Below are 25,527 nucleotides of genomic sequence, written 5' to 3'. Positions count from 1 at the left end.
GCTTCATATAATTTTTCTTTTCCTTTTTTTAAAAAATGTTTATTTAGAGAGAGAGAGAGAGAGAGAGAGAGAAAGCAAGCAGGGGAGGGGCAGAGGGAGAGAGAGAATCCTAAGCAGGGTGCACACCATCAGTGCAGTGGCCTCATATAGACTCATCTGATAATCTCTCTTCACTGATGCTTTAAACCATTTATATTGAAAGTGACTATTGGTATGGTTTGATTAAAATCTACATCTTGCTGTTATCCTGTTTTTTATTTTTCTACCTGCTGTCATGTTAATTGAGCATTTTAAATGATTTTATGTTTAAAAAAATTTTTTTAAATGTTTTTATTTATTTTTGCGACAGAGAGAGACAGAGCATGAGCAGGGGAGGGGCAGAGAGAGAGGGAGACACAGAATCGGAAGCAGGCTCCAGGCTCTGAGCTGTCAGCAGAGAGCCCGATGCGGGGGTCGAACCCACAGACTGTGAGATCATGACCTGAGCTGAAGTCGGGCGCTTAACTGACTGAGCCACCCAGGCGCCCCAAATGATTTTATGTTTAATCTTGGCTTATTATTTATGTATTTTAAAAATATTTTAGAGATTTCCCTAAGGTTTACAATGTACATCTTTAATTAATCAGAGTCTACCATCAAGTAATATACCCCTTCATATGTAGTGTAAGGATTTTACAACAGTATATTCCCTATTCCTCTTTACTACCCTTTGCTATTGTTGGCATAGTAAGTTTTACATAAGTTGTAAACGCATAGTACATTGCTACTCTTTTTTACTTACACTGTCAGTTATTTTTAGAGCAGTTATTTTTAGAGCAGTTATTTTAGAGCAGTTAAGGTAAATATGATTTTCCCCTTTCCCCCCCTTTCCAGTGCTCATTATTTCTTTGTATAGTTTCAGGTTTCTATCTAGTATATGTTTCTTTAGTCTAAACAATTCCCTTTAACATACCTTGTGATGTAGGTTTTCTGACAAGGAAGTCTCTCAGATTTTGTGTGCAAAAGCCTTTATTTTCCATTTCTGAAAGATACTCTGAGTTTAGAATTCTGGTTGATGAGTTTTGTTCCCTTTTTTTTTTTTTTTTTTTTAAGCATGCTTCTCAGGTGTCATTATAATTTGAGCTGGCTTTTGTTTTCTGATGAGTTGTCAGATGTAATTTTTAATCTTTTGTTCTTAGGTAATGTGTCTTTTTAGGCTGTCTTTTTTTTTTTTTTTAATATCCTGGGGATGCCTGGGTGGCTCAGTTGGTTAAGCATCCCACCCTTGGTTCGGTCCAGGTCATGATCTCTGGGTTCATGAGTTTGAACTCTGCGTAAGGGCTCTGCAACGATAGGGCAGAGCCTGTTTGGGATTCTCCCTCTCCCTCTCTCTCTCTGCCCCTCCCCTGCTCATACGTGCGTGCTCTCTCTCTCTCTCAAAATAAATAAATAAAATAAATACATCCTGGTTGTTCTGAGAGCTGCTTGGATCTGTGGTTGTTTTTCACTACCTGTGAGAAATTGTTAGTGGTCATTTTTCTACTATTTCTTCTGCTTTGTTATCTCTGTTTTCCTTCCGGGATTCCAAGTATGTGTATTTTGGAGGTATTTGTGTTGTCCCACAGCTCTCAGATGCCGTGTCCCTTTTTTTTTTTTTTTTTTTTTTTTTTCACTTAAAAAAGAAAACTTTGTGTTTTAGGTGGCTTATTTGCATTGGTCTCCAAGTTTTTTTACTCTCTCCTCAGCTGTTACAAGTTACTGCTGAACTGGTCGAAGGCCTGTTTTTCATATTTAGCATTTCTCTTTGGTGGTTGTGTTATAATTTCCATCTCTCTGCTGAATTTACCCATCTGATCTTGCATATTGCCCACCTTTTCTATTAGGGCTTTTAACATATTAATCATAGTTTTTTAAAATTCCCTGTCAAATAGTTTCACCACTTGGGTCAAGAGTTTGGTTCAGCCAATTGCTTTGTCTATGGGGAATGTGTTGTTTTCTTGTTTTTTGTATTCTTTTTTTTTTTTTCTGTTTTGTTTTTGTTTAAAATTGGACTTCTTATGTAGTACTTAAGAGATGAGGTGAATTTTTTTGTGTGTTTGAAAGTCAGTACACCTTTCCTTTCTGCTAGGCCTTTACTTTTTGGAGTTTAGGTTAATCTAGTCAGGAGTTGGGCTTGAGTTGAGATTTACTGTTTCTGTGCTTCCTTTCAGTGTACCACAGGTTTAAAATTCCTCAAGGCGATCCTTGTGTGTAGCATGGGGGCTGGTTTGACAGGTTTTTTCCTTTATATTTTTTAATGTTTATTTTTGAGAAGAGGGAGAGAGAAGGAAGACCTGTGGGGGAGGGGCAGAGAGAGGGAGACAGAATCTAAAGCAGGCTCCGTGCTGTCAGTGCAGAGCCCGATGTGGGGCTTGAACCCACGAACCATGAGATCATGACCTGAGCTGCAGTCGGACGTTCAACCGACTGAGCCACCCAGGCGCCCCGACAGGTTTTTTTCTTAATGTCTGATCCATCCTAAGCTGTAGGTGTTTCCACTGTGCTGCCTCTCAGGGAGGGTCAGTCACTGTGATTGTGCATCTCTTCCAGCAATATTCTATCGGTCGTTAATGGATGCCTGTTAACCTGGTGGTGGGTGGCTGGGAGAAAAGGTTGCACATTTCGTATTGTTCTGATTAAATCCTCAGTCTTAGCTAGGCACTTCTCTGCCATCTAACCCTCTCTGCTAGATGTCATGACTTAGAATAAGCTGGAAAACACTGCTATAAATAGCTGAGCTCCTAGGGGGAAACCAACTCTAATTTTGTGATTTTTATGGACTATGGCATAGTAGATGACTGAGGTGTTATTACAGAGAGTCCTTTAGAACTTTTGTCTCTCGTTCTCAGGCACCACACCAACCCAGTGGGCACTGAATGGAGGTGGAAGATGGACCAGCCTGAAATGATCTTAAAGGAAGCCATTGAAAACCATCAGAGCATGATTAAGCAGTTTAAAGGTATTTATCTACCTTTTACAAAGGAATGCTAATTAGTGCGAATTAAATTGGCAGCCAAATTGCCTCTTTCACAGGACTTTGACCCCACTGGCAAATTTTCATACAGGGAAATGAAAACTTTATAGAAATACTGTATACATTTTGGCTTTTTTCGTTTTTACTGACAACTCTTACATCCCATATGATGGAAGAACTAAAAAAACGTAATTCAGAGCTTAGCAATTGCAAATATGATGCACGAGGCCTGTAAGTTTTGCCTGGGAGTGTATTATCATCCACCCTGAACACTTTTGATATTGTTCTGTCTCAGGAAGCACAAAGCAGCCTAAGAATGGATTGAAAAGTTGAGATCATTGGAAAAATCTTAAATAATATCAGTGATATAGTATTAGTTATATAAATGCCTTATGAAAAAGGAGGGATACTATTAATAAAAATTCCCTCCACCTGATCCATAGTGATGCAAAAATTCTGCCCCCTAGTTTCTGAACTTCCTGATTCAGTTCTGTTTCATACTTAAAGGTATATGATTTTACTGGAGGTTTCTGGTTCTCAGGCTTTAGTGTAAATCAGAATCATCTAGAAGTCTTGTTAAAACACAAATTCCTGGTTTCCTTTTCCAGAGATTGTTCAGTAGATGTGAGTGGGGCCCAGGCATGTGCATTTCGGCAGCTTTCCAGGTGGTGTCAGTGTTGTTGAGCTGGGGACCACTTCTTGAGGCCCAATGCTGTAATGGAGGTGGTGGACTCACAAAGTGTTGGCTTGGTGGGGTGATAGCTGCATATACTGAACTGAAATTTGTTAGGTTCCCTGTTAAATCTATGTGTTTGTCTCCACCTACCACTTACAAGTCCTCCTGTCCTGTCCTTTCCTTTGCTGTGCAGTAATAAAAAATGAATTTTAACCAAGGTGTTGATAAAGGCCCTCTTGTGGTGCTAGCTTCATATGTGGGAGTCTTTCTAAACCCCAGTAATAAGCATTTTGAAGATCAGGCGATTCTTTTCTTTTACGTGAAGAAACTTGTTGTGTCAGGTCACTACTCCTTGAGATTATATTATAGTACTTCTAATAAGTGCTGTTTTCTTTTTTAGCACACCAAGCAATTCTTCAGTTCTCAGTAGACACTGACTGGGTGTCCTATAAATTTAATTTGGTTCTAACACTGTCTGGAGGTCGCATCAGGCCCTACAGGGTCAGGGTTCAGTCCTGTAAGACTGCCCCACATCAGACCCCAATCTCAAGTCCTGGTTGTTACCTGGACTTGCAGTTCTGACGGCAGTAAATTGGAGGTTCCCACTCCCTGTTCTTTGGATTTGATTAATTTATTGGGGTGGCTCACAGAACTCAGAAACATTCACTTACATTTACCAGTTTATTATAAAGGGTATTTTAGAGGATTCAGATGGACAGCTAGAGGAAGAGGTGACATAAGGCAAAGTCCGCAAACCTCCTAAGCACTGGAGCTTCTGTCCTAGTAGAACTGGAGTGCATCATCGCCCTGGCACTTGGATGCACTCACTACCCTGGAAGCTCATCAGCTCTTGTTGTTCACGAGTTTTTATAGAGCTTCATACCTGCCCCCTTTCCCCTCCCAAGAAGTCTGTGGTATGGTTGAAAATTCCAGCCCTCTAATCACTTGGGCTCTCCGGTGACCAACCCTGTCCTGAGGCTATTTAAGGGCCCTAAGTCACCTCATTAGTGTAAACTCGGGTGTGCTCAAAGGGGCTCCTGATGAAAGACAAGAGATGCTACTTTCCTGTCAGGAAATCCCAAGGGTTTTAGGAGCTTTCTGCCAGGAACCAGGGCCAAAGGCCAAATGTATTGCTTATTATACCTCAGTACTTATTACTATTCTTATTTTCGTATGAGAAATTGGGAAAAGTAATGCAAATCATGATTAAGATCAATAGTAATTTATTAAGGATAAACAGTCAATGATTATGCCTTTATTTTATTTTTTATGACTTTTCTATGCAAAGTGGACCCATGTGTGTTTGCGGGTGTCGGTGTATGTACTGACTTATTTTTGTACATCTGCAAAGATGCTCATAAATACTTAAATTTGCATCTTGGCTTTAGTCTCAAGCACTTTTTATTTATTTTTTTTAACAAATTACTTTCCCTTGTTTGGATAAAGCAATGTCTTTTATCAGTGTTTAGGAAAATTAAATGAAACTGGTGAAGAACTAAGTCTTCACATCTGGTATCGGACCAATAACAGTCAATGTTGATTTAATGAATATTGATTATTGATCTCCAAACAAACCATATGCCTTCTTAAAAAATTTCAAGGTGAAGTCTTGTTTTCTTTTGGATCATGTATTAGAGTTCTCCAGAGAAACAGTCACCAGGATCGTGTGTGTGTGTGTGTGTGTGTGTGTGTGTGTGTGTGTGTGTATGGTTGTGTGTGCAGCGATTGAGAGTGAGAGATTGATTTGGGGAACAGGCTCACCTGATTGTGTAGGTTTGGGGTAAACCAGCAGGCTGGAGACTCGGGGAAAATTGCGGTTCAAATTCAAAGGCAGTCTGCTGGCAGAATCCTTTCTTGCTTGGGCAGAGTCAGTTTCTGTTCTATTAAAGCCTTCAACTGACTGGATGAGGATCATCCACCTTCTAGAGGGCAATCTGCTCTTATACAAAGTCCACTGATTTCAATGTTAATCTCATCCAAAAGACAGCTTCACAGAAACATCCAGAATAATATTTGACCAAATATCTGGGCACTGTGGTTCAGCCAAGTTGACAGATAAAATTAATCATCACAGATCATAACATCAGAAGCTGACACATGCCAGTAATTTATCTTTCGATTCTAGTAAGTTTTATTTTAGTGCCTAAAGAGCCAATTGTACCTTTCAGTAATGGGACGATGACCGTGAGGATGTGTTTCCCAGACATCTGGCAATCTCCCTGAGTGAGCTGTGTCCCAGGCAGTTTGTGTGGGGAGGAAGCAGCCCTAAGGACGAGGCATTCATTCTTTCATTCTGAGATGTCCTTGATGCAGGATGACAATTTGAGTTTTGATAGTAATTTTTCTGACAGGAACATTTTTGCAAATTCACTTTAAATGGAAATAAGTAATGAATAAATCATAAGGCTGACTTTATTCATGTTAATAACATGTTAGGTGAACTCAGAGAGCACATGTTCTTTATTGTCTGCCTTGCTGGTCAGAAGGGCTCGTCCTGTGTAGGCCGGTGTATCTGATCAGTTACCTTGTACTTACCTGCATATCCTGTAATCAGTAGGCATCTCAAATGGTTTGTCTTCAGGTTCCCATGGGGGTAAGAAACAAGAGTTTTAAAAAATGTATATTATCTTGTAGGGGGAAGATAGAGAATGGATTGCAGAGAGAAAGAATAGAGCGTATCTGTGGACCAGTGAGTCCTGAATAGGGGTTTCAATGCCTAAGGGGGAAGGGATGGTACCTATGTTACCACGACAGCAGAACAGCTATTCACATAATCAAAAATAAATTTTCTACAAAGGTTTTCAAATTGGAGCTGGTTGACGTTTGTACGCTGACACTGTTCAGGGTGCCAAAGCAGTTTTTCTTTAAAGTAGTAGTAGCAGTAGAAAATGGATTTATATTTGAAGGTGGGGTGGGTGTAGAAAGGCTGACACATGAGCATAAAGGAGGTCTCATTTGTTAAATTTTATGTTTTCACAAAGAGCGAGAGCTCTCTTCATCACCAGTTTTAGGATTGTGGTAACTCTTTGTTGATGCTTTTTATTTCATTCCAAGCTTAACTAAGACATTGGCTTCTCTGAAAATCTGTCTTATTGCTATAATAATGAAAAAAAATTTTTTTGAAGTTTATTTTTATTTTTGAGTGAGAGCATACACAGGGTAGGGGCAGAGAGAGAGAGAGAGGGAGAGAATCCTAAGCAGGCCCAGCACTGTCAGTGCAGAGCCCGATGTGGAGCTCAGACTCGTGAACCGTCAGATCATGACCTGAGCCGAAAGCAAGAGTCGTTCATCTAACCGACTGAGCCACTCAGGTGGCCCTTATTGCTACAATAATTACCGTACACCTGGCTCTGATACTATAGTATTATAAAAGGGGGGGGGAAGCCCTAAATATTAAAGGATCAAATACATACTTTGTGAGAATCCAGAGCTCTTCTAGAAAATGGCTGGTGGTCTGTAGCCCTCGACAAACATGTTAATTGTATTCTTGTAAAAAATAACATAACGTGGGCAAAATAATGGAATTTTAATGTTTCAGAATATTGGGTATGTTTTCTCTTTTCTTGGCTCTCAGCAGAAAGTAATCTAAACCATTCAAATTCACGGTTGTTTATTTCATTATAGACATTCATCAGGCAGTGAGATTTTAATTTATAACTTCACTCAGTAGTTATAGTCTAAAGTTTTCTTTTTTTATGAAGCCGAATTCCTCCTGCAGTGAGTGAAATCTCTGTGTTCTAGTTTTCATTCATCCCTAGGGGAGAGGGTGTAAATAAAACTGGTCCCCTTCCTTTCTGAATAGTGAGCCTCAGAGAAAGGATGGTGAGGTTCATACAAGTCACACTACTGCTTCTGAACCCCGTACCTGGGTGCAGTCGTGACGTGGGTCCTGAGTTTGGACTCTACAGATGCAGATACGTAACTCTAGATTTCATCTTAGCCCCTGGTGGAGTCTGTTGTCTCTCTTCCCCAAATCTGCACTCCTCAGTAGGGATTGGTCTGGAGAGATGGCTTACCTCGCGTGATGTAATTACTCACTTTCCGAGGCCCTTCAGGAAAGTTCCCCTTTCTTTTCTTCCAAACCTAGATTAGAGTTTCCCTGTTGGAGCGCCAGTGCTATTGCCCTGTGCCCCCTTATGGCTTGAAAAGAGCAAAACAAAATAAGAAACCAAAGGAATTAGGGTATTAGCGGTTTCCTTAGTTGGAATTTGGGTTACATTTTACTATAGGAAAAAATTTTGTATTTAATTAGGCAACATTGAAATAGATTTATTAGTACTGTAGTTTTAAGTATATTGCAGATTAATTTGGTGTTTGGGGAGTTTGAATGGTAACTTAATCTTCATTTTAATAATGCTGTATCTGTGGGAATACAAATTTCAGGCTTAAACAGAAATGCTTTAGGAACATTTAAAGACAATTTTCAAAGAATTAAAGCCATTCTTAGTTGGTTATATCCTGCATATCCTGACTACATCCTGTATTTAGATAAGGTTTACTCTTAACTCATTAATCATTTCCCTTATTCCGGCTTGGAGTCCTTTGTTTTTTAGTGTGCTTTTCTAGCCCATGGTGAATACCTGCCTTCTCCCATGGGTCTGGTTCAGTCATTTTATGATTTTATTTTTGTGGAGGATGAGACTTGCTGTGTGGTTGCTTATTCCCTCGGGGTGTCAAGCTTTAGCTGAGTGGCCAGCCTTGAACAGATTTTGAAGATATTCTGAGTTTTTAAATGCTTCCCTTTTGTGCTTCTGTTCTCAGTTCCGAGGGCAATCATTGTCTTTTCAGTTTTTTAATTGAATCATTAAAATATCTTTCTTTTCATGACCTTCATTAGCTTTCCCTTTATACACATGCAAAATTAAGTTTATATTGATTACAAGTGGGTCAGAATTTCAGTGCAGCTCAGCATCTTTTCAGGATGCTGCCTGTCCCCCTCTAAATACTACCGTGGCAGGAGAAATAGTTCCCGGAGAGAGTGGGGTGGAGGTTTTCTTAGCTCAGTTTCCCAACAGTTCAGCAGTTGGGTGAGTGCACACTCCTTGTCAGGAACGTCCTCAGTCCTGAAAGTGCAAAGATGGAAAAGACATTATTTGTTGCCAGATATTTTTCATCTGTAGTTTAAAATTGAAGTAATGCCAAAGAAATAAAGGGTCTCCAACTGATGGTTTTTACAAATGAGGTATGTTAAAGTACACATTCAGAAGAAACGTGGGGGCGGTGAGGAACAGCATCACCTGCTAATTGTTTTCTCAAGGTTGTTTATGAGAAACCTCGCAGTGGAAGTGACAACAGCAAAGTTATCTATGATGTTCAAAAGGGGCGGGGTTGGGGGGGTTTCTTAGGAAGATCTTGGCCAGGAGCTATATTGTTACGAGAAGAAAGAAGAGAATGTTTTCTGATTGACCCACACTTTAAAATAGGCATAAATACTCTGTGCTGAGCAATGTATCATGTTTATTTTTGTGTTACTTGGTTTTATTGCTATGACATGAGGATGACACTTCTGGCATCTTAAGTTTCTGCTTTGGCATCTTTGCGTGAGAGAAGGTATGCTTTGTAGTTAATCTGATGGCTGTAGTGATGGTCCAGGATCAGGAAGCTGTTCAGGATAAGAGAAATGTCAGAAATTTGCTAATGGGGGTGGGGGTGGGGGTGGGGAATCAGAACGACAAAGCACATAGTAGTAGTGAAGGGGCTAAGGTTAAGGGAAACATGAGAATAGAGTGTGGGGGGGGAGGTGAGGGGAAGGAGACCCCGTGGGAAGTATCTGTATAGATGTGTTGCTGAAATGTAGCATCTGCTGTTCCCTGGACTATTTTCCTGCTCCAAAGCTTCTTTCTATTAGAAATTTAGAGGATGTCTTCTTTTCTGACCTATTTCCTTGAGGACAGTGAAGGCAGGCGGGAAATTGTGTCCCTAAGGGCCTTGTTTCAGGAAAGATCACTATAATAGCCTCTGGCAGTGAGCACGAAATGGAAATCTGCTTTTAGGAAGGAGAGAACCATGATTTTATGTCTTCTTAATACCTTACTTTTGAGAAAATTAGGATAAGTTTTAAATCCCGGAATCATTACTCTTAGAAGATTTATCCACAGGGCTTTTTTTCTGTCTTAGTTTTTGTTGTTGTCATTGTGTAAATGGGCAAGTTGATGTTTTTAGTTCAGGCTCTCAGAGAAGATGACAGCCGGTTCCTTTGCTTTTACATCGTCCTCCTTCCCCAGCTGCTCCTTGGTCGTGTCCTCTGCCGACCCGTCTTGCTTTCTCTAGATACGCAAGTGTCCTAGCGCTCAGTTCTCTTCTCTGTCTACACTCACTGCCCTGGCAGTCTTGTTCAGGCCAGGAATGGAAATACCATATGTTTGCCAAAATGTTTGTTTCTACCCAGTTCGTCCAAAATCCAAACTTGAATGTTGGACACTCATTCACACATGTAACATAAATTTCAAACCTTACCAGTCTGAAATTGAACACAGGTTATTCCCTCCCTGCAATACCTGTTACCCCCAAGGCGTTTTGTTTGTCTCCTTTGGTGGCGCTCTGTCACTCTGGCCAAAAGCTTTGTAGAAATCATTGACACCTCTCTTTGTCTCATATCCTGCATCCAATCCATTAGAAAGTCCTATTGATTAGATCTTCAGGATCTCTTCCCGCAGCCTCCACTGTCACCGCAGCCTTGGAAGCCACCATCTTAGATTATACAATAGCCTCTGGCCAGATGAGCCTGTCTCTTTGCCCCTTTGTTCTCAGCATAGCACCCAGAGGGTTCTATTTAGAGGGAGATTGAGGTTATGCCACTTTTCTCAAAACCCTGCAGTGACTACCCATGTTTCTCAGATTCCCTGGACATGTCAGCATGCTCCCACCACGGGGCTTTGCTCTGCTGTCTGCTGCCTGGAGTGCCCTTTCCCTCTTTCTTCTCTGGGCCCCCTCCCTCATCTCCTTCAAGTCAGATCTCACATTTTCAGTGAGCTTCGTCTCACCGCCCTTTGTACGAGACGGCCTACCTCTTTGGATCCCCAGTTTTCTTTACCCGGCTGTACATTTTCTGTTCCATATGCTGATCACCTTCTAATATACTAAATATACGCATGTCCTGTGTGGTAGCCCTTAGCCACATGTAGCCCTTTACATTTTAATTAGTGAAAATTAAATAAAATAAAAAATTTGGTTCATCATCAGTGACGCCACACCACATTTTAAATGCTCAACAGACATGTGGCTGGTGGCTGCTGTATTGGATGAATAGACAGAACGTTTCCATCATCTCAGAACCTTTTCTTGGACCACAGTGGTATAGAATTCACAGATTTATTATGTTTAATGTTTATTCTGTGTCTCTCCCAAGAATATAAGCTTCACAAAGGCAGAGGGTTTTTTCTAAATAGAGAAATTATTTATAAAACAATTTACTATAGAAAACTTGCCTCGAACACTATTTGGCACATAGTAGGCGATCAATAAATATATGTTGAATTGAGTGGAATTACCATTTTAATTAAGATAACTGAAAGATTGAATTTCTGTTGCAATTCAAAGAATAAATAATTATTATTGTAATAAAAATATTTGCAGCTAACGTTTTTTGAATGCTTCTGTGCTGGGCCTGGTACTGCACTAGGTATTTCAGTGAATTCTTACAAAAGCTGTGTGTGTGTGTGTGTGTGTGTGTGTGTGTGTGTGTGAAATCCCCACGTGTAGATCAGGGAATGGGAATAAAGAGGTTGAGTGGCTTGACCAAGGACACAAAGCAGCTTACTGGTAGAACCAGAATTTAGGCCTGCTTCACGTGACATCCAGTTAGGGCCTAGCCAGTGCTCAGTTATTCTGAGTTTCAGGTTAGTTTTGCAGTTCAGGTTAAATCTGCCCTTCTACTCTTCTGCTCATGAGGGGATTAAAATTAATGATATTTTTTATGAAAAGGAAGTTGTATGCTTAATGCGGAGTTGTTTTGGCAACGTGGAGTTGAGTCAAGAATGAGGTTTTATTTAAAACCTTGATTCACTTGAGTTAAGATCTTCGATTTCAGTCACGTAAAAAACTATTCGTTTAAAAATACTGATGTGAAATGTGAAGTACATTCTCAGAATTGCAGTTAGAGAGTGATCAAAGAAGATCTCACCTGCCACATTTATATTGTTCTGATTTTAGCCTGTATTGCATTAGTTTGATCTCTCAGGTATTTAGTTGCAGTTGCTTATTTCCACATAGAGAGAGAGTGTGTGTGTGTGTGTGTGTGTCCCAAGCAGGCTCTGCACTGACAGTGTGGGGCTCGAACTCATGAATCCTGAGATCCTGCTGAGCCAATATCAAGAGTTCAATGCTTAACCGACTGAGCCAACCAGGCACCCCTCATTTCCCTTTTTATATTCTTTCCAAGTCTTCCAGATTCTTAGATTGAGGGACTGTCAGGAGTGCCTTCTGCATTAGAAGTAAGAACAGTTTTTCTCAACCCATGCTGTACACTGGAATCAAATGGAGAGTGTTTAAAAAATGCTGGAGTCCCATCTCCAGAGGTTTCGACTTAATTGGTTTGGGATACTACCTGGACATCGAGATTTTTAAAAGTACTCTGGGTAGTTCCAATGTCCAGTGAGGGTTGAAAACTGTCCCCAAACTTTTGTTTGTACATTGGAATCACCCGGGGAGCCTCAGAAGCTGCTGATGCCCGTGCTTCTCCCCCAGGGACTGTGATTTAGTTGGTCTGTGCTGGGGCCTGGGGTTTGGAAGTGTTAAGGTTTCCCAGGTGATTCCAATGTGCAAACACATTTGGGGAGCTCTGGTTTATGCAGTGGTGTTCGACCTTGGCTGCACATGAGGATCACTTGAGGAAGTTTAAATCTCCTGTTATCCTGGCTTATACCCATCCCAATTAAATAGAATCTTTGGTGGTGGACCTAGTTTTTGACATTCCCGGTGATTCTAACATGTAGCCAAAGGTAAGAGCTTCAGGTTTGTTTTTCTCTCCTATATACTTTTGGACCAACTCCATTTAGTTGCACAATGCAGAATACTTGAGGAACGAAGGGGGAAATGACTGGTCTAGAAGAGGCTTTTCCTTATACTGAGTTCATTCCCTTCACCCCCCATATTTTTGTGGTAAAATATACATAACACAAAATTTACCATTGCTGCCATTTTTTAAAATAATTTTTAAAATATTTATTTATATTTGAGAGAGAGACAGACAGAACGTGAATGGGGGAGGGGCAGAAAGAGGTGGAGACAGAATCCGAAGTAGGCTCCAGGTTCTGAGCTGTCAGCACAGAGCCTGATGCAGGGCTCGAACACATGGAGCCGTGAGATCGTGACCTTAGCCGTGAGATGGTGACCTGAGCCGAAGTCGGACGCTTACCCGACTGGGCCACCCAGGTGCCCCTCATTGCAGCCATTTTTAAAGTGTATGACTCAGTGTCATTAGGTACATTGTCAATATTGGGCAGCCGTCAGCAGTATCCATTTTCAGAGCTTTGTCATCATCCCTAACAGAAGTTCTGTACCCAAGAAAAAATACCTCCTCGTTTCTCCCTCTTCCCAGCCTCTGATAACCTTCTACTTTCCGTCTCTCTGAATTAGCTTATTCTGGGTGCTTCAGATAAGTGGAAACATACAATATTTGCCCCTATGTGTTGGGCTTATTTCACTTAGCATAGATTCATCCATGTTGTCACCTGTCAGCATTGCAATTCTTTGCAAGGCTGAATAACTTTCCATTTCATGTTTATACTAAATTTTGTTGATCCACTTATCTGTTGATAAACATTTGAGCTCATTTCCTTAAACCAACATGAAAGAATACAGAGCTAAGCAAATTATGGAAAGTAATACGTTCTGCATTTCAGATAATTAGCTATCAAAGTTCATTTCGCCTGCTTGTATTGATGTAGTTTAATTAGTATTAAGACTGAGGATGGGATTGCTGCTTTCTCTGATTTACTAATTCTAGTGTTTCTCCCTCCCAGCCCTTGTTTTGTATTATTTGAATGGTATCACAAATGAATTTTCCGTCTCTAACCAAAGAGCCATTTAGAAAAATTAAAAATCTGTAATTAAGAAAAACAAAAGTGATAGCCTGTCTCTCTGCCTTACTGAGCTTGTTCCTTTTCACTGTGTTCTCCAGGAGTCCCAGGTGTCAGAGAAGATCGTTTTGAAGAAGGGATGATGGTAAAGCACTGTGCCTTGTCCCTTGTGGGAGAACCCATCATGTACCCAGAAATCAATAGGTTTTTGAAATTACTCCATGAGTGTAAAATCTCCAGTTTCCTGGTCACAAATGCACAATTCCCTGTGGAAATCAGGTGAGACATCCAGCTTATTAAGATATTCTTGGATCTGTGTTTGACTGTGAAATGAAATAGGCAGTAATGTATTCAAAAGGGACTTATCGATTACTAGCTACATACAAATGTTGGCATTTTGGGAACAGAGATGGTCCTACTCTTAAAAATTCATTCTATTAGGGAAGATAACATTAGTAAAAAGAGTCGAGGCACAAATCAATTGCTGGGGAAGTTCAAAAGAGAGTGCAATTTTTTTTTTTTTCCAGATGGGAGAAACAGTAAAACTTCTCAGGGAAGCTATCATTTAATTGGGATCTTGAAGGTAGGAAGCTGTAATTTTTAATAAGAATCTCCCGAGAAAAATAGGAAGTTAGGGTATTTGTGACACCATTATGTAAATATAGTTCTGGACCACAGAGTGTGTGAAGGAGACTGGCAGCTGGAAACCAAGTTGAAAAGGTTGGGGGTAGATTGTAGAGGATTTTAAGTGCTGTTCTTTGGAAAGATCTTGCTTCCTGCAGAGCAGTCTGCCAGCATGGTATAGAATGGGAGAGCCAAAAAGCAGGCAACTAGATAGAGTGTTCTTTTAGGTAAGAGTCATAAAGATGAAAGTAGGACAGTGAGAATGAGGAGTCCTAAAAAAGATATTATTGAGACATAATAGATCAACTTGGCAAACTGCATGGCTCTGAGAGCCCAGCGTAGAAGAGGACCAATTAACGACTGGGAAGGTTCCAGCTATGCTGATTGCTAGGATTAGGGGGGCCCAGAGCAGCAGACGATCACATAAGGAAGGAACAGGTTTTGTAGGTAAGATGATGAGTTGGTTTGGATGACTTAGAGGGAGCGCTTTCCAGATGGAGATGACCATCTTCTGGGGCCTGGAAATGACCTGTTTTTATATTCTGCTTGAACTATGTATATATTATAGTATGGAAAACATTACATTTTGTTTATTTACCTGTGTTTCCCCCATTAGACTGAGTTGCTTGAGACTGGTGCCCCCTGCTTATTTATCTTCATGTCACCAGTATAATGCCTGTGAGTTCTCAGTAGATGGCTGGTGAAATATTGGTGAAATTCCCACATAGGAATAGAAGACAATGAACTTCCAAAATTCAAAGTTGTTTTGTAAATGCTGACCTCTAAAGTACCACATGAAAAAAAAGAAAATAATTGTCAAATATAAAAAGATACTATTGGAGTGACATCAGAGTCATGGCTGCCTACCTTCTTCCTTTTTTCCCTTGCCTTCCATTTACAAGTAATGAGATATCCTTAACCAAACAAAAACACACCTCTGTGCAGCACACCAGGACACCCAAGAGATTCATTCACGTGTGTACCCAAAAGTGGGTAGATTGGGTGTTGGAGGAGGCTGTGGAGTGAGGGGAGTGGCAGCAGAGGCTGCAGGGACAGGTCTGATAGGGGTGGGGACCACCCTACTGGCAGAGGATGTGGAGGCTGAAAGCATTTGCTACACAGCTGGGGAACCACTGCTGTCTCTGAGAGACCTTGGTGACTGGGAGAAAGGACGGGGAAAGGAAGAAGGCAGACACAGAACTGGAGAGTTTCCTGCTGTCTGCCCCAGGGGATTTAGGCTAAAGGACTGCCCTGGAGCTCTGGGAACCCCCCACTTTAGGATCCTTTTACCTGGTCACGGGCACACCCATAGCCCCAGGTGCTAAGCACACACCTCCTTCCATTTTGCTGCCCCCGCCCCACCCCACCCTCTTTAAATCCACTGCTCTCCCCACCTTAGTGGGGGAGTCCTCTCTTGCAGGAGGAACCAAAAACTTGTGCTTTAGCACCACCTTCTGGAAAAGAAAAGGAAGACTCCCAATTACCAACCTGTCTAAATTGTGAGACTCAAAGTAAAGGCTTGACCTAAGTAAGAAAGGTGTTTCCTACTTCAGATTCAGTGGCAGAGGCACTTATCATGAATCACTATGAAAAATCATGGTAATATGGTATCACAAAAGGAAAACGACAGTTTTCCAGCAACTGGACCCCAAAACACAGACTATTCCAATCTAACTGATGACATAATTTACACTAGCTATTATGACAAAATTCAACAAGCTGCAAGAAAACTTAGAAAGGCATGAATAGAAGGAGTACTTTACTGGGATACCTGGGTGGCTCAGTTGGTTAAGCATACAACTCTTGATCTTAGATTTGATCTCAGAGTTGTGAGTTCACACCCTGCTTTGGGCTCTGCACTGGATGTGAAGCCTACTTAAAAAAAAAAAAAACAAACAAACGAGTACTTTACCAATGATATTGAAATCCTAAGGAAGAACCAAACAAACTCTAGAGCCGAAGAACTCAATGAATGGCATGAAGAATGCATTTAGAAAGCACCAGCAACAGAGCAGATCAAATGGAAGAGAGAATCAGTGAGCTGGAAGAAAGGAATCTAGAAATGATTTTTTAAAATATTTACAGTCATTTATTTTCTTATCAAAATGATAACATTGACATTAATCTTTTTTTCTTTTTATATAATTTGTTATCAAGTTAACGAACATACAGTGTATTCACTGTGCTCTTGGCTTTGAGAGTAGATTCCCATGATTGATTGCTTACACACAACACCCAGTGCTCATCCCAGCGAGTGCCCTCCTCAATGCCTATCACCCATTTTTCCCTCTCCCTCATCCCCCCATCAACCCTCAGTTTGTTCTCTGTATTTAAGAGTCTCTTGTGGTTTGCCTCCCTCTGTGTTTGAAACTTGATTTTTCTCCTTCCCTTCCCCCATGGTAAGAAGTAAGATTTTAAGATTTAGGAAAGAGAAACTCTGTGAGGGTGCATGGGTGGCTCAGTCTCTCTCTCCCCCTCCCGTGCTGGCACTCTTTCTCTCTCAAAAAAATAAATAAGCAATTAAAAATTTTTTTAAGAAACTCTGTGAGACCTATCAGACTCCATTAGATGAATTGGTATACCAGAGGGAGAAGAGGGGGAGAAGGGAGCAGAGAGTGTATTTAAAGAAATTAATGCTGAGAACTTCCCAAACCTGAGGAAGGAACTGGACATATAAGTCCATGAAGCTAATGTAACACTTGTCTCAGTATGAAAAGACCTTCTTCAAGACGTATTGTATTGAAACTGTCAAAAGTCAATGATAAAGATGTTAAAGGTAGCTGGGGGGAAAAAAGACAGTAACTTAAAAAGGAACCTGCATTAGACTATCAGCAGATTTCTCAGCAGAAACTCTATAGCTTCAGAGAGAGGAATAACTTTTCAGAATATTGAAAGATAAAAACTGCCAGCCAAGAATACCTGGCAAGGTATCCTTCAAACATGGAGGAAAGATAAAAGCTTTCCCAGACAAACCAAAACTGAGGGGAGTTCACCACCACTAGACCTTACAAGATAAGTTGCAGGGAGCTCTCCAAGATGAAATGAGAAGATGAAAGTACACACAAAACCCTGATTAAGGTGGTAAATAGACAATCAGAATTAGAAAACTATAACTGACTTTTAGAATAGCATATTATACTCTTAATTATAGTATAAAGGTTAAAGGAAAAACATTAAAAATAATTATAGCTACTACAACTTGGTAACAAAATCACAGCATGAAAAGATGATTTGTGACATCAAAAATACTGAATAATATGGGGCACCTGGTTGGCTCAGGTCCGACTCTTGATCTCAGCTCAGGTCTTGATCTCAGGGTTGTGAGTTCAAGCCCCATATTGTGCCCTGTGCTGGCCATGGAGCCTACTTAAAAAAAAAAAAAAAAGGAAGTAAAAGGATGGAATCTTTATAGGCAAATCAAGATTAATTGCTATCAGTAGAAAATGAGTATTTTATCTATGAGATGTGTTTTGTAACCCTCATGGTAACCACTAAGCAAAAATGTAGAGCATAGACACGAAACATAAAGAAAAGGAAGACAGAGCAAATCATCATGGAAGACCACCAACTTACAAAGGTAGGAACAGAAGGAAAAAGAAACAATGGAAGGCGAGAGATAAGACGCCACTAGTAAATCCTTACATGTCAATAAGTCACCCAAAATGTAAACGGACTGAAACCACCAGTCACAAGGCTCAGAGGGGCTGAATGGATTTAAAAGACCACAAGACTTAACTATGTGCTGCCTACAGGAGATTTATTTCATCTCTAAAGACTCACACAGACTCAAAGTGAAAGGGTGAAAGATGATATTCCAAGATGGAAACCCAAGGAGGTGGAGCAGTACTGATATCAGACAAAATAGACTTCAAGCCAAAAAAGGTAATAAGAGACAGGAAGGTCATTATATAACGATAAATAAATCATTATTACATCAAGAAGATAGAACACTTGCAAATATATACAGTCCTAATATCCAAGCACTGAAATAGATTAAGCAAATACTAAGAGATCTTGAGGCATAAATAGATACTTCAGTAATAGTATGGGACCTAAATACCCCACTGTCATCAATGGATAGATCATTGAGAAAGGAAGTCAAGAAGGAAACTTGGAATTGAACCACACTTTAGAGGAAATGGACTTAACAGACATACACAGAACATTCCAAGATAAATAAAGAAGTCAGTCAACTTAGTAACAAAAACAATCTGATTAGAAAATGGGCAGAAGAACTAAATAGGCAGTTTTGCAAAGAGGACATCAAAATGGCCAACAAGTGCATGAAAAGATGCTCAACATCACTAATCAAGGAGATGCAAATCAAAGCCACAATGAGATCCCACCTAATACTTGTTAAAATGGCTACCATGAAGAAAACGAGGGACAACAGATGCTGGTGAGGATGTGGTAAAAAGGGAATTTATACATTATTGGTGGGAAAGTGAATTTGTCCAACCACCAAGAAAAGAATACGGAGGTTTGTCAAAAAATTAAAAATAGGTCTGCCATATGATCCAGCAATTCCACTTCTGGATATATACCCAAAGAAAATGAAAACAGGATTTTGATGAGATATGTACTCCCATGTTTATTGTAGCATTATTCACAATAGCCAAGATATGGAGACAACCCAAATGCCCATAAACAGATGAATGGATGAAAAAAACTGTGGTACAATACACAATGAAATCTACTCATCCATGAGAAAGCAGGATATGTTGCCATTTGCAACAAGTTGGATGGATTTCAAACACATTATGCTATGCAAGTCAGACAAAGACGAGTACTTATATGTGGAATCTAAAAAAGTTAAATCTGTTAAAAAAACAATAAAGTAAAATGGTGGTGACTAGGGAACAAGGTGGGGTGTAAGATTGTGGTGTTTAAGGGTACAGACTTGTAACAAGTAGTAAATAAGCCATAGAGACCTAATGCATATAGTATAATGAATATACATAATAATTACTGTAATTATGTAATATAATAAATAGTATATTGGCAATCTTATTACAATATATAAATGTAACATGCTGTATACCTTAAACTTACACAGGATCACATGTCCAATTTAGTAAATAAAAAAGACACTATTGTTTGTAAAAAGAATGATCATACACACAGGCATGCACAAAGTTTAAAATTTAACATCATAGGAAATCAGAGTTGGTTAAAATTATTGGCACCGGGCAGTAATATGAAAAGCAACAAAGTTGTTACAATAATAGCTAAAATGTTACTTTTTGAAGTTGTATAAAAAGGTAGAGTTAAAAGGGAAATATTTTTAAAATGTCAGTGTATCAATTTTGCATGGGGTTACCATTCTTTTTTTTTTTTTTTTAATTTTTTTTTCAACGTTTATTTATTTTTGGGACAGAGAGAGACAGAGCATGAACGGGGGAGGGGCTGAGAGAGAGGGAGACACAGAATCGGAAACAGGCTCCAGGCTCCGAGCCATCTGCCCAGAGCCTGACGCGGGGCTCGAACTCACGGACCGCGAGATTGTGACCTGGCTGAAGTCGGACGCTTAACCGACTGCGCCACCCAGGCGCCCCGCCATTCTTTTTTAAACAACTTTTGTTAGGTTTAAAACCCTTGGGTTTTCAGAGGGCTCATGAGGGAGAAGTTGGGATAGAGACGTGTTAACAATATACACACACACATAGCATATACAAAAAGGGAGTCTGTCCCTAATTTAAGGCATGTTATACATGTGTAAAAAGAATTAAATCTGCCAGAAGTAGGATGTAGGTGATTCCCTGTAAAATAATAACCAAGGAAGATAATTCATTGTTTTTTCATGCACAGTATTCTTTGTGAATGCCAATATGGACCGAGGAGAATTACAGAGAAGTAAATAAGCTGTGTACTCAAAAGCGTCCAGCAAAATGCCTGACACATAGTGAACGTTCAGGAAGTGTTACTGGGTCTCTCTTCCCCACTCTGGCTGGTGAGCCTCCTCTTGTCAGCAGGAGGATCATGATACGACACGACGCTGGTACGGTCTTGACTGCCATCAGTGAACAAATGGGTACAAAGGCATTGATTACCCAGTCCTCTAGAATGGGCACTGGTAAATTGGGAGGGAGGCAGAGAGGAAGAGGTGAAGTGGCAGGGGTGGGGAAATGGGAAATTAGCAAATTTCTCTGATGTTGAACATAAGAGTTTTTGTTTTTGTTTTTGTTTTTTTAAAGTTTATTTATTTTTGAGAGACAAGAGTGTGAGCAGGGAAAGGGCAGAGAGAGGGAGACACAGAATCCAAAGCAGGCTCCAGGCTCTGAGCTGCCAGCACAGAGCCTGATGCAGGGCTTGAACTCACGAACTGTGAGAGCATGACCTGAGCCGAAGTCGGACGCTTAACCGACTGAGCCACCCAGGTGCCCCTGAACAGAAGAGTTTAATAACTGGACGGGTACACCCCATGCAGAATACTCAAGAAAGAAAGAGTTCTTGGAAAAGGGAAGTTCCTGTGTTGGATTTCTAAAGCATTCTTTAAGCTCCTATATTAAGGGTGCCATGGTTCAAGAGAGTGTGTCCTTTCTTGAGTTATGTCCTTACCTGGGCAAAGGAGAGAATTGTATGGGAAGCAGCCATTTTAGGTTTGGACTTCAAAGAGTTGGCATATTTGGTTATTTATTGAAATATCTACCTAGACAGAGGAAAAAACCCAAAGCTGAGATACACTGATTATTAATGCGTGAATCGAGAAGAATTTCTGATAATTGATAGCCTAATAGAGACGGATTAATGAGCTTAATGTTTAGGTGTACTTTCTCTAAAACAGAGCAATGCTACTGGTGTGGGAGTAATATGTTAGGGGTCCCAAATATAAGGTGGCTTTCCCACCCCTCATTTCTCCAAAGAAAGATGTGAATAGTTCAGAAACAATTTAAAAGAAGAACACTGAGATTTGACATACCAAATAGTACAATGTGTTGTAAAACAACAAGTTTCAAATACTCTGGACTGTAGAGTAGTGAAACAATAGTCCTGAGATGCTCCTACTTTTAAACTAACACTTTCCTGACTTGAGGCCTCTTTGAATTGAGCCAAGTGCTCTCTCACTTTTACCCCTGTGGCCCAAGAGAAAATGGAAAGAGAAATGCTTCTCCAAGTACAGATGATATTTGGAGGAATCCAAATACCAGTTTCTCTGGTGTCTTAGTGTCTTTCAGAAAAACAAGGCAGTAGATTTATGAACAGAGCATAGAGGTCTTGAATTTTGGAAGTCCTCCCTAATGTTTATAGTGCTAATTCTGTATAGAAGTTCAGCTCCTTCAGGGGTACCTGAGTGGCTCAGTCGGTTAAGTGTCTGACTTTGGCTGAGGTCATAATCTGACGGTTTGTGAGTTCAAGCCTGGTATTGGGCTCTGTGACGGCTCAGGGCCTGGAGCCCTCTTTGGATTCCGTGTTTCCCTCTTTCTGCCCCTCCCCACTCACTCTCTGTTTCTCTCACTCTCCCCTCCAAAAATAAAGAAACATTACAAAAAAAAGAGTTCAGCTCCTTTAGTTGAGCTTTCAAGTGGACATCTTGCGACCATTTTAGCATTGAGCATGCACTAGGAAGTGATGAAGCTGTCTGAGTGACTGGGGGGTTTATTAAGTTGTTTTTTTTTTTAATTAAAACAATATTTTTTTTAGATTACTGTAGTATCACCCATACTCTGAGACCTTCTAAGGAGATTCTTGGCTTTGTCAGTTGGCCTTTCCTTGACCCACGTGCAAGTGTTACTTTCAGGCTACTTGCCTTTCCAGGATACTCAACTTCTCCTTAAGAGAATTTCAGTTTCCCCTCCAACTCCAAAGTATGTGGCTCTTTGCTGACAGTTCTTCCACTGAGGGGAGTTTTTACAGTGAGTAGTCCTCAAGGATTATGGAGGATAGAAGCAAACACCTTAGGCAAATGAGAAAGCTATTAGGCTCTGTGCACCTTTATGATTTTGTCAACACAGGGGCTAATAAAAGTGACGAAAATATGTAAGACACATAGTATTAATAATAGGATCGGTAGTGATTGGACCATAAAAACGCTTTCTCTTGAGGAAAAGCCCTCTTCATTTCACCAAAACAAGTGGTTTTATAGTGGTATTTAAAAAAATTTTTTTTCAACGTTTATTTATTTTTGAGACAGAGAGAGACAGAGCATGAACAGGGGAGGGGCAGAGAGAGAGGGAGACACAGAATCTGAAACAGGCTGCAGGCTCTGAGCGGTCAGCACAGAGCCCGACGCGGGGCTCGAACTCACGGGCCGTGAGATCATGACCTGAGCCGAAGTCGGATGCTTAACCGACCAAGCCACCCAGGCGCCCCATATAGTGGTATTTTTTTTTTAATTTTTTTTTCAACATTTATTTATTTTTGGGACAGAGAGAGACAGAGCATGAACGGGGGAGGGGCAGAGAGAGAGGGAGACACAGAATCGGAAACAGGCTCCAGGCTCTGAGCCATCAGCCCAGAGCCCGACGCGGGGCTTGAACTCCCGGACCGCAAGATCGTGACCTGGCTGAAGTCGGACGCTTAACCGACTGCGCCACCCAGGCGCCCCATATAGTGGTATTTTTAATAGGCATATAACCGATATATCATAGTCTCTTATCAGTTATCTTTTCTTACAATCACTCATCTTAAAACTGAGTCCCTCAAACTGACAGTCAATTTATTTAGCTCATAATTCTGGGTCAGCTGGGAGGGCTTTTGATCTCATCTGGCTTTGCTGGCCTCAGTGCTGTTCACGTGTCAGTTGGCAGATCTGCTGGGCTGGCCGGTTCATGATGGCCATGGCTGGGACAACTGGGGCTTCTACTCATGTAGCTTATTTTCCAGTAAGTTAGTCTCAACTTCATCACGTGGTGGCAGGGCCTCAAAGAGCAGCAGGAGAGGGCAGGCTTCAGTGCACAAGCATCTTTTCAGCTCCTGCTAGTGTCACACTTGTTCACTTCCGTTGGCCAGAGCAAGTCACAGCTGAGCTTAGAGGCAGCGAGAGGGCACTCACAGCTGCAGGGCAAGGGGACGTGGATGTAGGGAGAGGAGAAATATGTCCGTGTCTGCAGTCCGCTCCATGGCACAACGGGCTGTAGTTGTCAAGGAGGATAAAGTTGAGCCACCGGGACCCAGTATTTCTTAGGCACTCAGTTGAAAAAGAATATATAGTTATGTGGGATGGTTGGAGTGTCATTAAGACCAGAGGTTTCAGGTTGGCAGTTTACCAGAAGTAGGTTTTATTTGTCCTGCACCATGTTCAAAAGCTTTTTTGTTTGTTTGTTTTCTGAGCCAACATTTAACATCCAGAGATTTTGTATAAAATCTGAATTTCTGACTTTTGGGAAAGACAGTGTGGCAAAAATTGTCAAAGGCCGAGTAGAAAGTGCCGTTTTTACCACACTATAACACTTCACTCTTACCTGGTTTTATTACTTGCTGCACTTCTGACACCAGCTGTGTGGATTTTTTCCACATCAAGCAACTCTCCAGTTCTCTGCGGACACCCAACTGGGTGTCCTACAATTCAGTTATGACACCATCTGGAGTTAATGCAGACCACACAGGTTCAAGACTCAGTCTCACAAGACTGCCCCACTTCAGACACCAGCCGCAGTCCCAGATTGTACCCGTACTTCTGACCAGCCAGCTATAGATTGGGGCTTCCCGTGACTCACTCTTCCGGTTCAGTAATTTGCTAGAACGACTCACAGAAATCAGGGAAAACCGTTTACTTATGATTATTGGCTTATTATAAAGGATATGACTCGGGAATAGCCAAATGGAAGAGGTGCATGGGACAAGGCCTGGGGGAAGGGTCGCTACACTTCCACACCATCTCCCGGAACACTACCCTCCCAGGACCTCCGTGTGTTCACCAACCTGGAAGCTTTCTGAACCCCATCATTTTGGGGGTTTTACGGAGGTTCCATCACATAGGCATGATTGATTCAATCATGGCCAGTTGGTGATTAGCTCAACCTCTGGCCTGTCTCCCCTCCCTAGAGGCTGGGGGTGGGGTGGGGCTGCAAGTTCCAACCTTTAATCATGTGGTTGGTTCTTCTGGCAACCAGTCCCTATCCTGAAGCTGTCTAGGGACCCATCAGGAGTCACCTCATTAGTAAAGTAATTCTTTGTGGTTGTAGAGGTCTATTACGGATAATGAAAGATGCTTCCCTCACCTCTGTAACTCAGGAAATTCCAGGGTTCTAGGAGCTTCATGCCAGGACCCAGGGACAAAGATCAAATATATATATATCTTATTATACAGCATCGCACCGTGTAATGTTTATCTCTATGATGAAGCCTGTGGTTTTCAGCCTGCGTGACTGTTGTCCATTTTGTCATCTCCTCCACCACGAGGCTAAGTATCACCTGCCACTTGTCAGAGGGGTCGCACCATGCATTCTCTTATAGCAGAGAAATTTGTCACCATTTCTAGCAAATGTGGAACAACAAAGGGTAGACTCTGTTTCACATGCAGTCTGTGTTTTGGTGTCCAAAGAACTTTTTCCTTTAAAAGTGGCTTGCTTGATTCACACTATCCTCCTCCCCTACAGACACGGGAATTTAGGACCCTTATTCTAATTCTGTACAGTCTGTGCTTGCATTCAACCCTGCAATCAGAAAGGTCCGTCACACCATTCGTCTACCACAGCACACCATGTCATTCCTTCTTATAAATTGCTCTGCGCTGTGATGCCAATGACCTACAGAAAGACACCTTGTTAAAGGCAGACCTCTGAAGGTCATCGTGCTGTAAGGTGATGAAGTTGTTGAGAGTGATGTTCTAAACACCAAACAGTCTCTTCTCTCTGAGGACTCGCAGAAACTAACTGGTTTGTTCTTCTTTTGTGTTCATTTGAAACTTATGACTGTGTCCCTGTCTTTATAAATGTGTTGGGGTGAGAGGCCCTTTGTAGACTTTGTGTAGCTCTTTGTAGACCGGCACATTCTTAGCTTCGTCTTGAGTCCCCCCGCTTTACTTTTATTTTATCATTATTTTCTTATCTGTTTGTTTTATGTTGTTTTTAAATTTACATTTAAAATCTTATTATTTTTTTCTTTTTTGGTAAAATATTGTTGATGCAAAGTTTTCTGTGTGTTAGCTGCTGATCATAAGACTATAGAACTATGTTCCATATTTAACTCTGGCACAGTTAACACTTTGCTTCTCAGACCTCCTCACCACCACCAAATTTGTGCTAATGTCCATTTACCTTTGAGCACCTTCTAAA

At 41.0% G+C, this 25,527-nt stretch overlaps 1 protein-coding gene across 1 annotated transcript in view; it reads left to right on the top strand.

Annotated features, from left to right (window-relative positions):
• LOC122471375 (S-adenosyl-L-methionine-dependent tRNA 4-demethylwyosine synthase TYW1) overlaps positions 1–25,527 on the top strand; it is a 212,950-nt gene that overhangs the window by 96,852 nt on the left and 90,571 nt on the right. The window contains exons 11-12 of the mRNA XM_043559879.1: positions 2,868–2,977; positions 13,789–13,966. Of these exons, the coding sequence (XP_043415814.1) occupies positions 2,868–2,977; positions 13,789–13,966 (288 nt within the window). The remainder of the gene's footprint in view (positions 1–2,867; positions 2,978–13,788; positions 13,967–25,527) is intronic.

This window comes from Prionailurus bengalensis, chromosome E3 (assembly GCF_016509475.1).
Source record: "Prionailurus bengalensis isolate Pbe53 chromosome E3, Fcat_Pben_1.1_paternal_pri, whole genome shotgun sequence".
In the NCBI taxonomy this organism is placed as follows: domain Eukaryota; kingdom Metazoa; phylum Chordata; class Mammalia; order Carnivora; family Felidae; genus Prionailurus; species Prionailurus bengalensis.
This window is presented reverse-complemented; position numbering and strand designations above follow the sequence as displayed.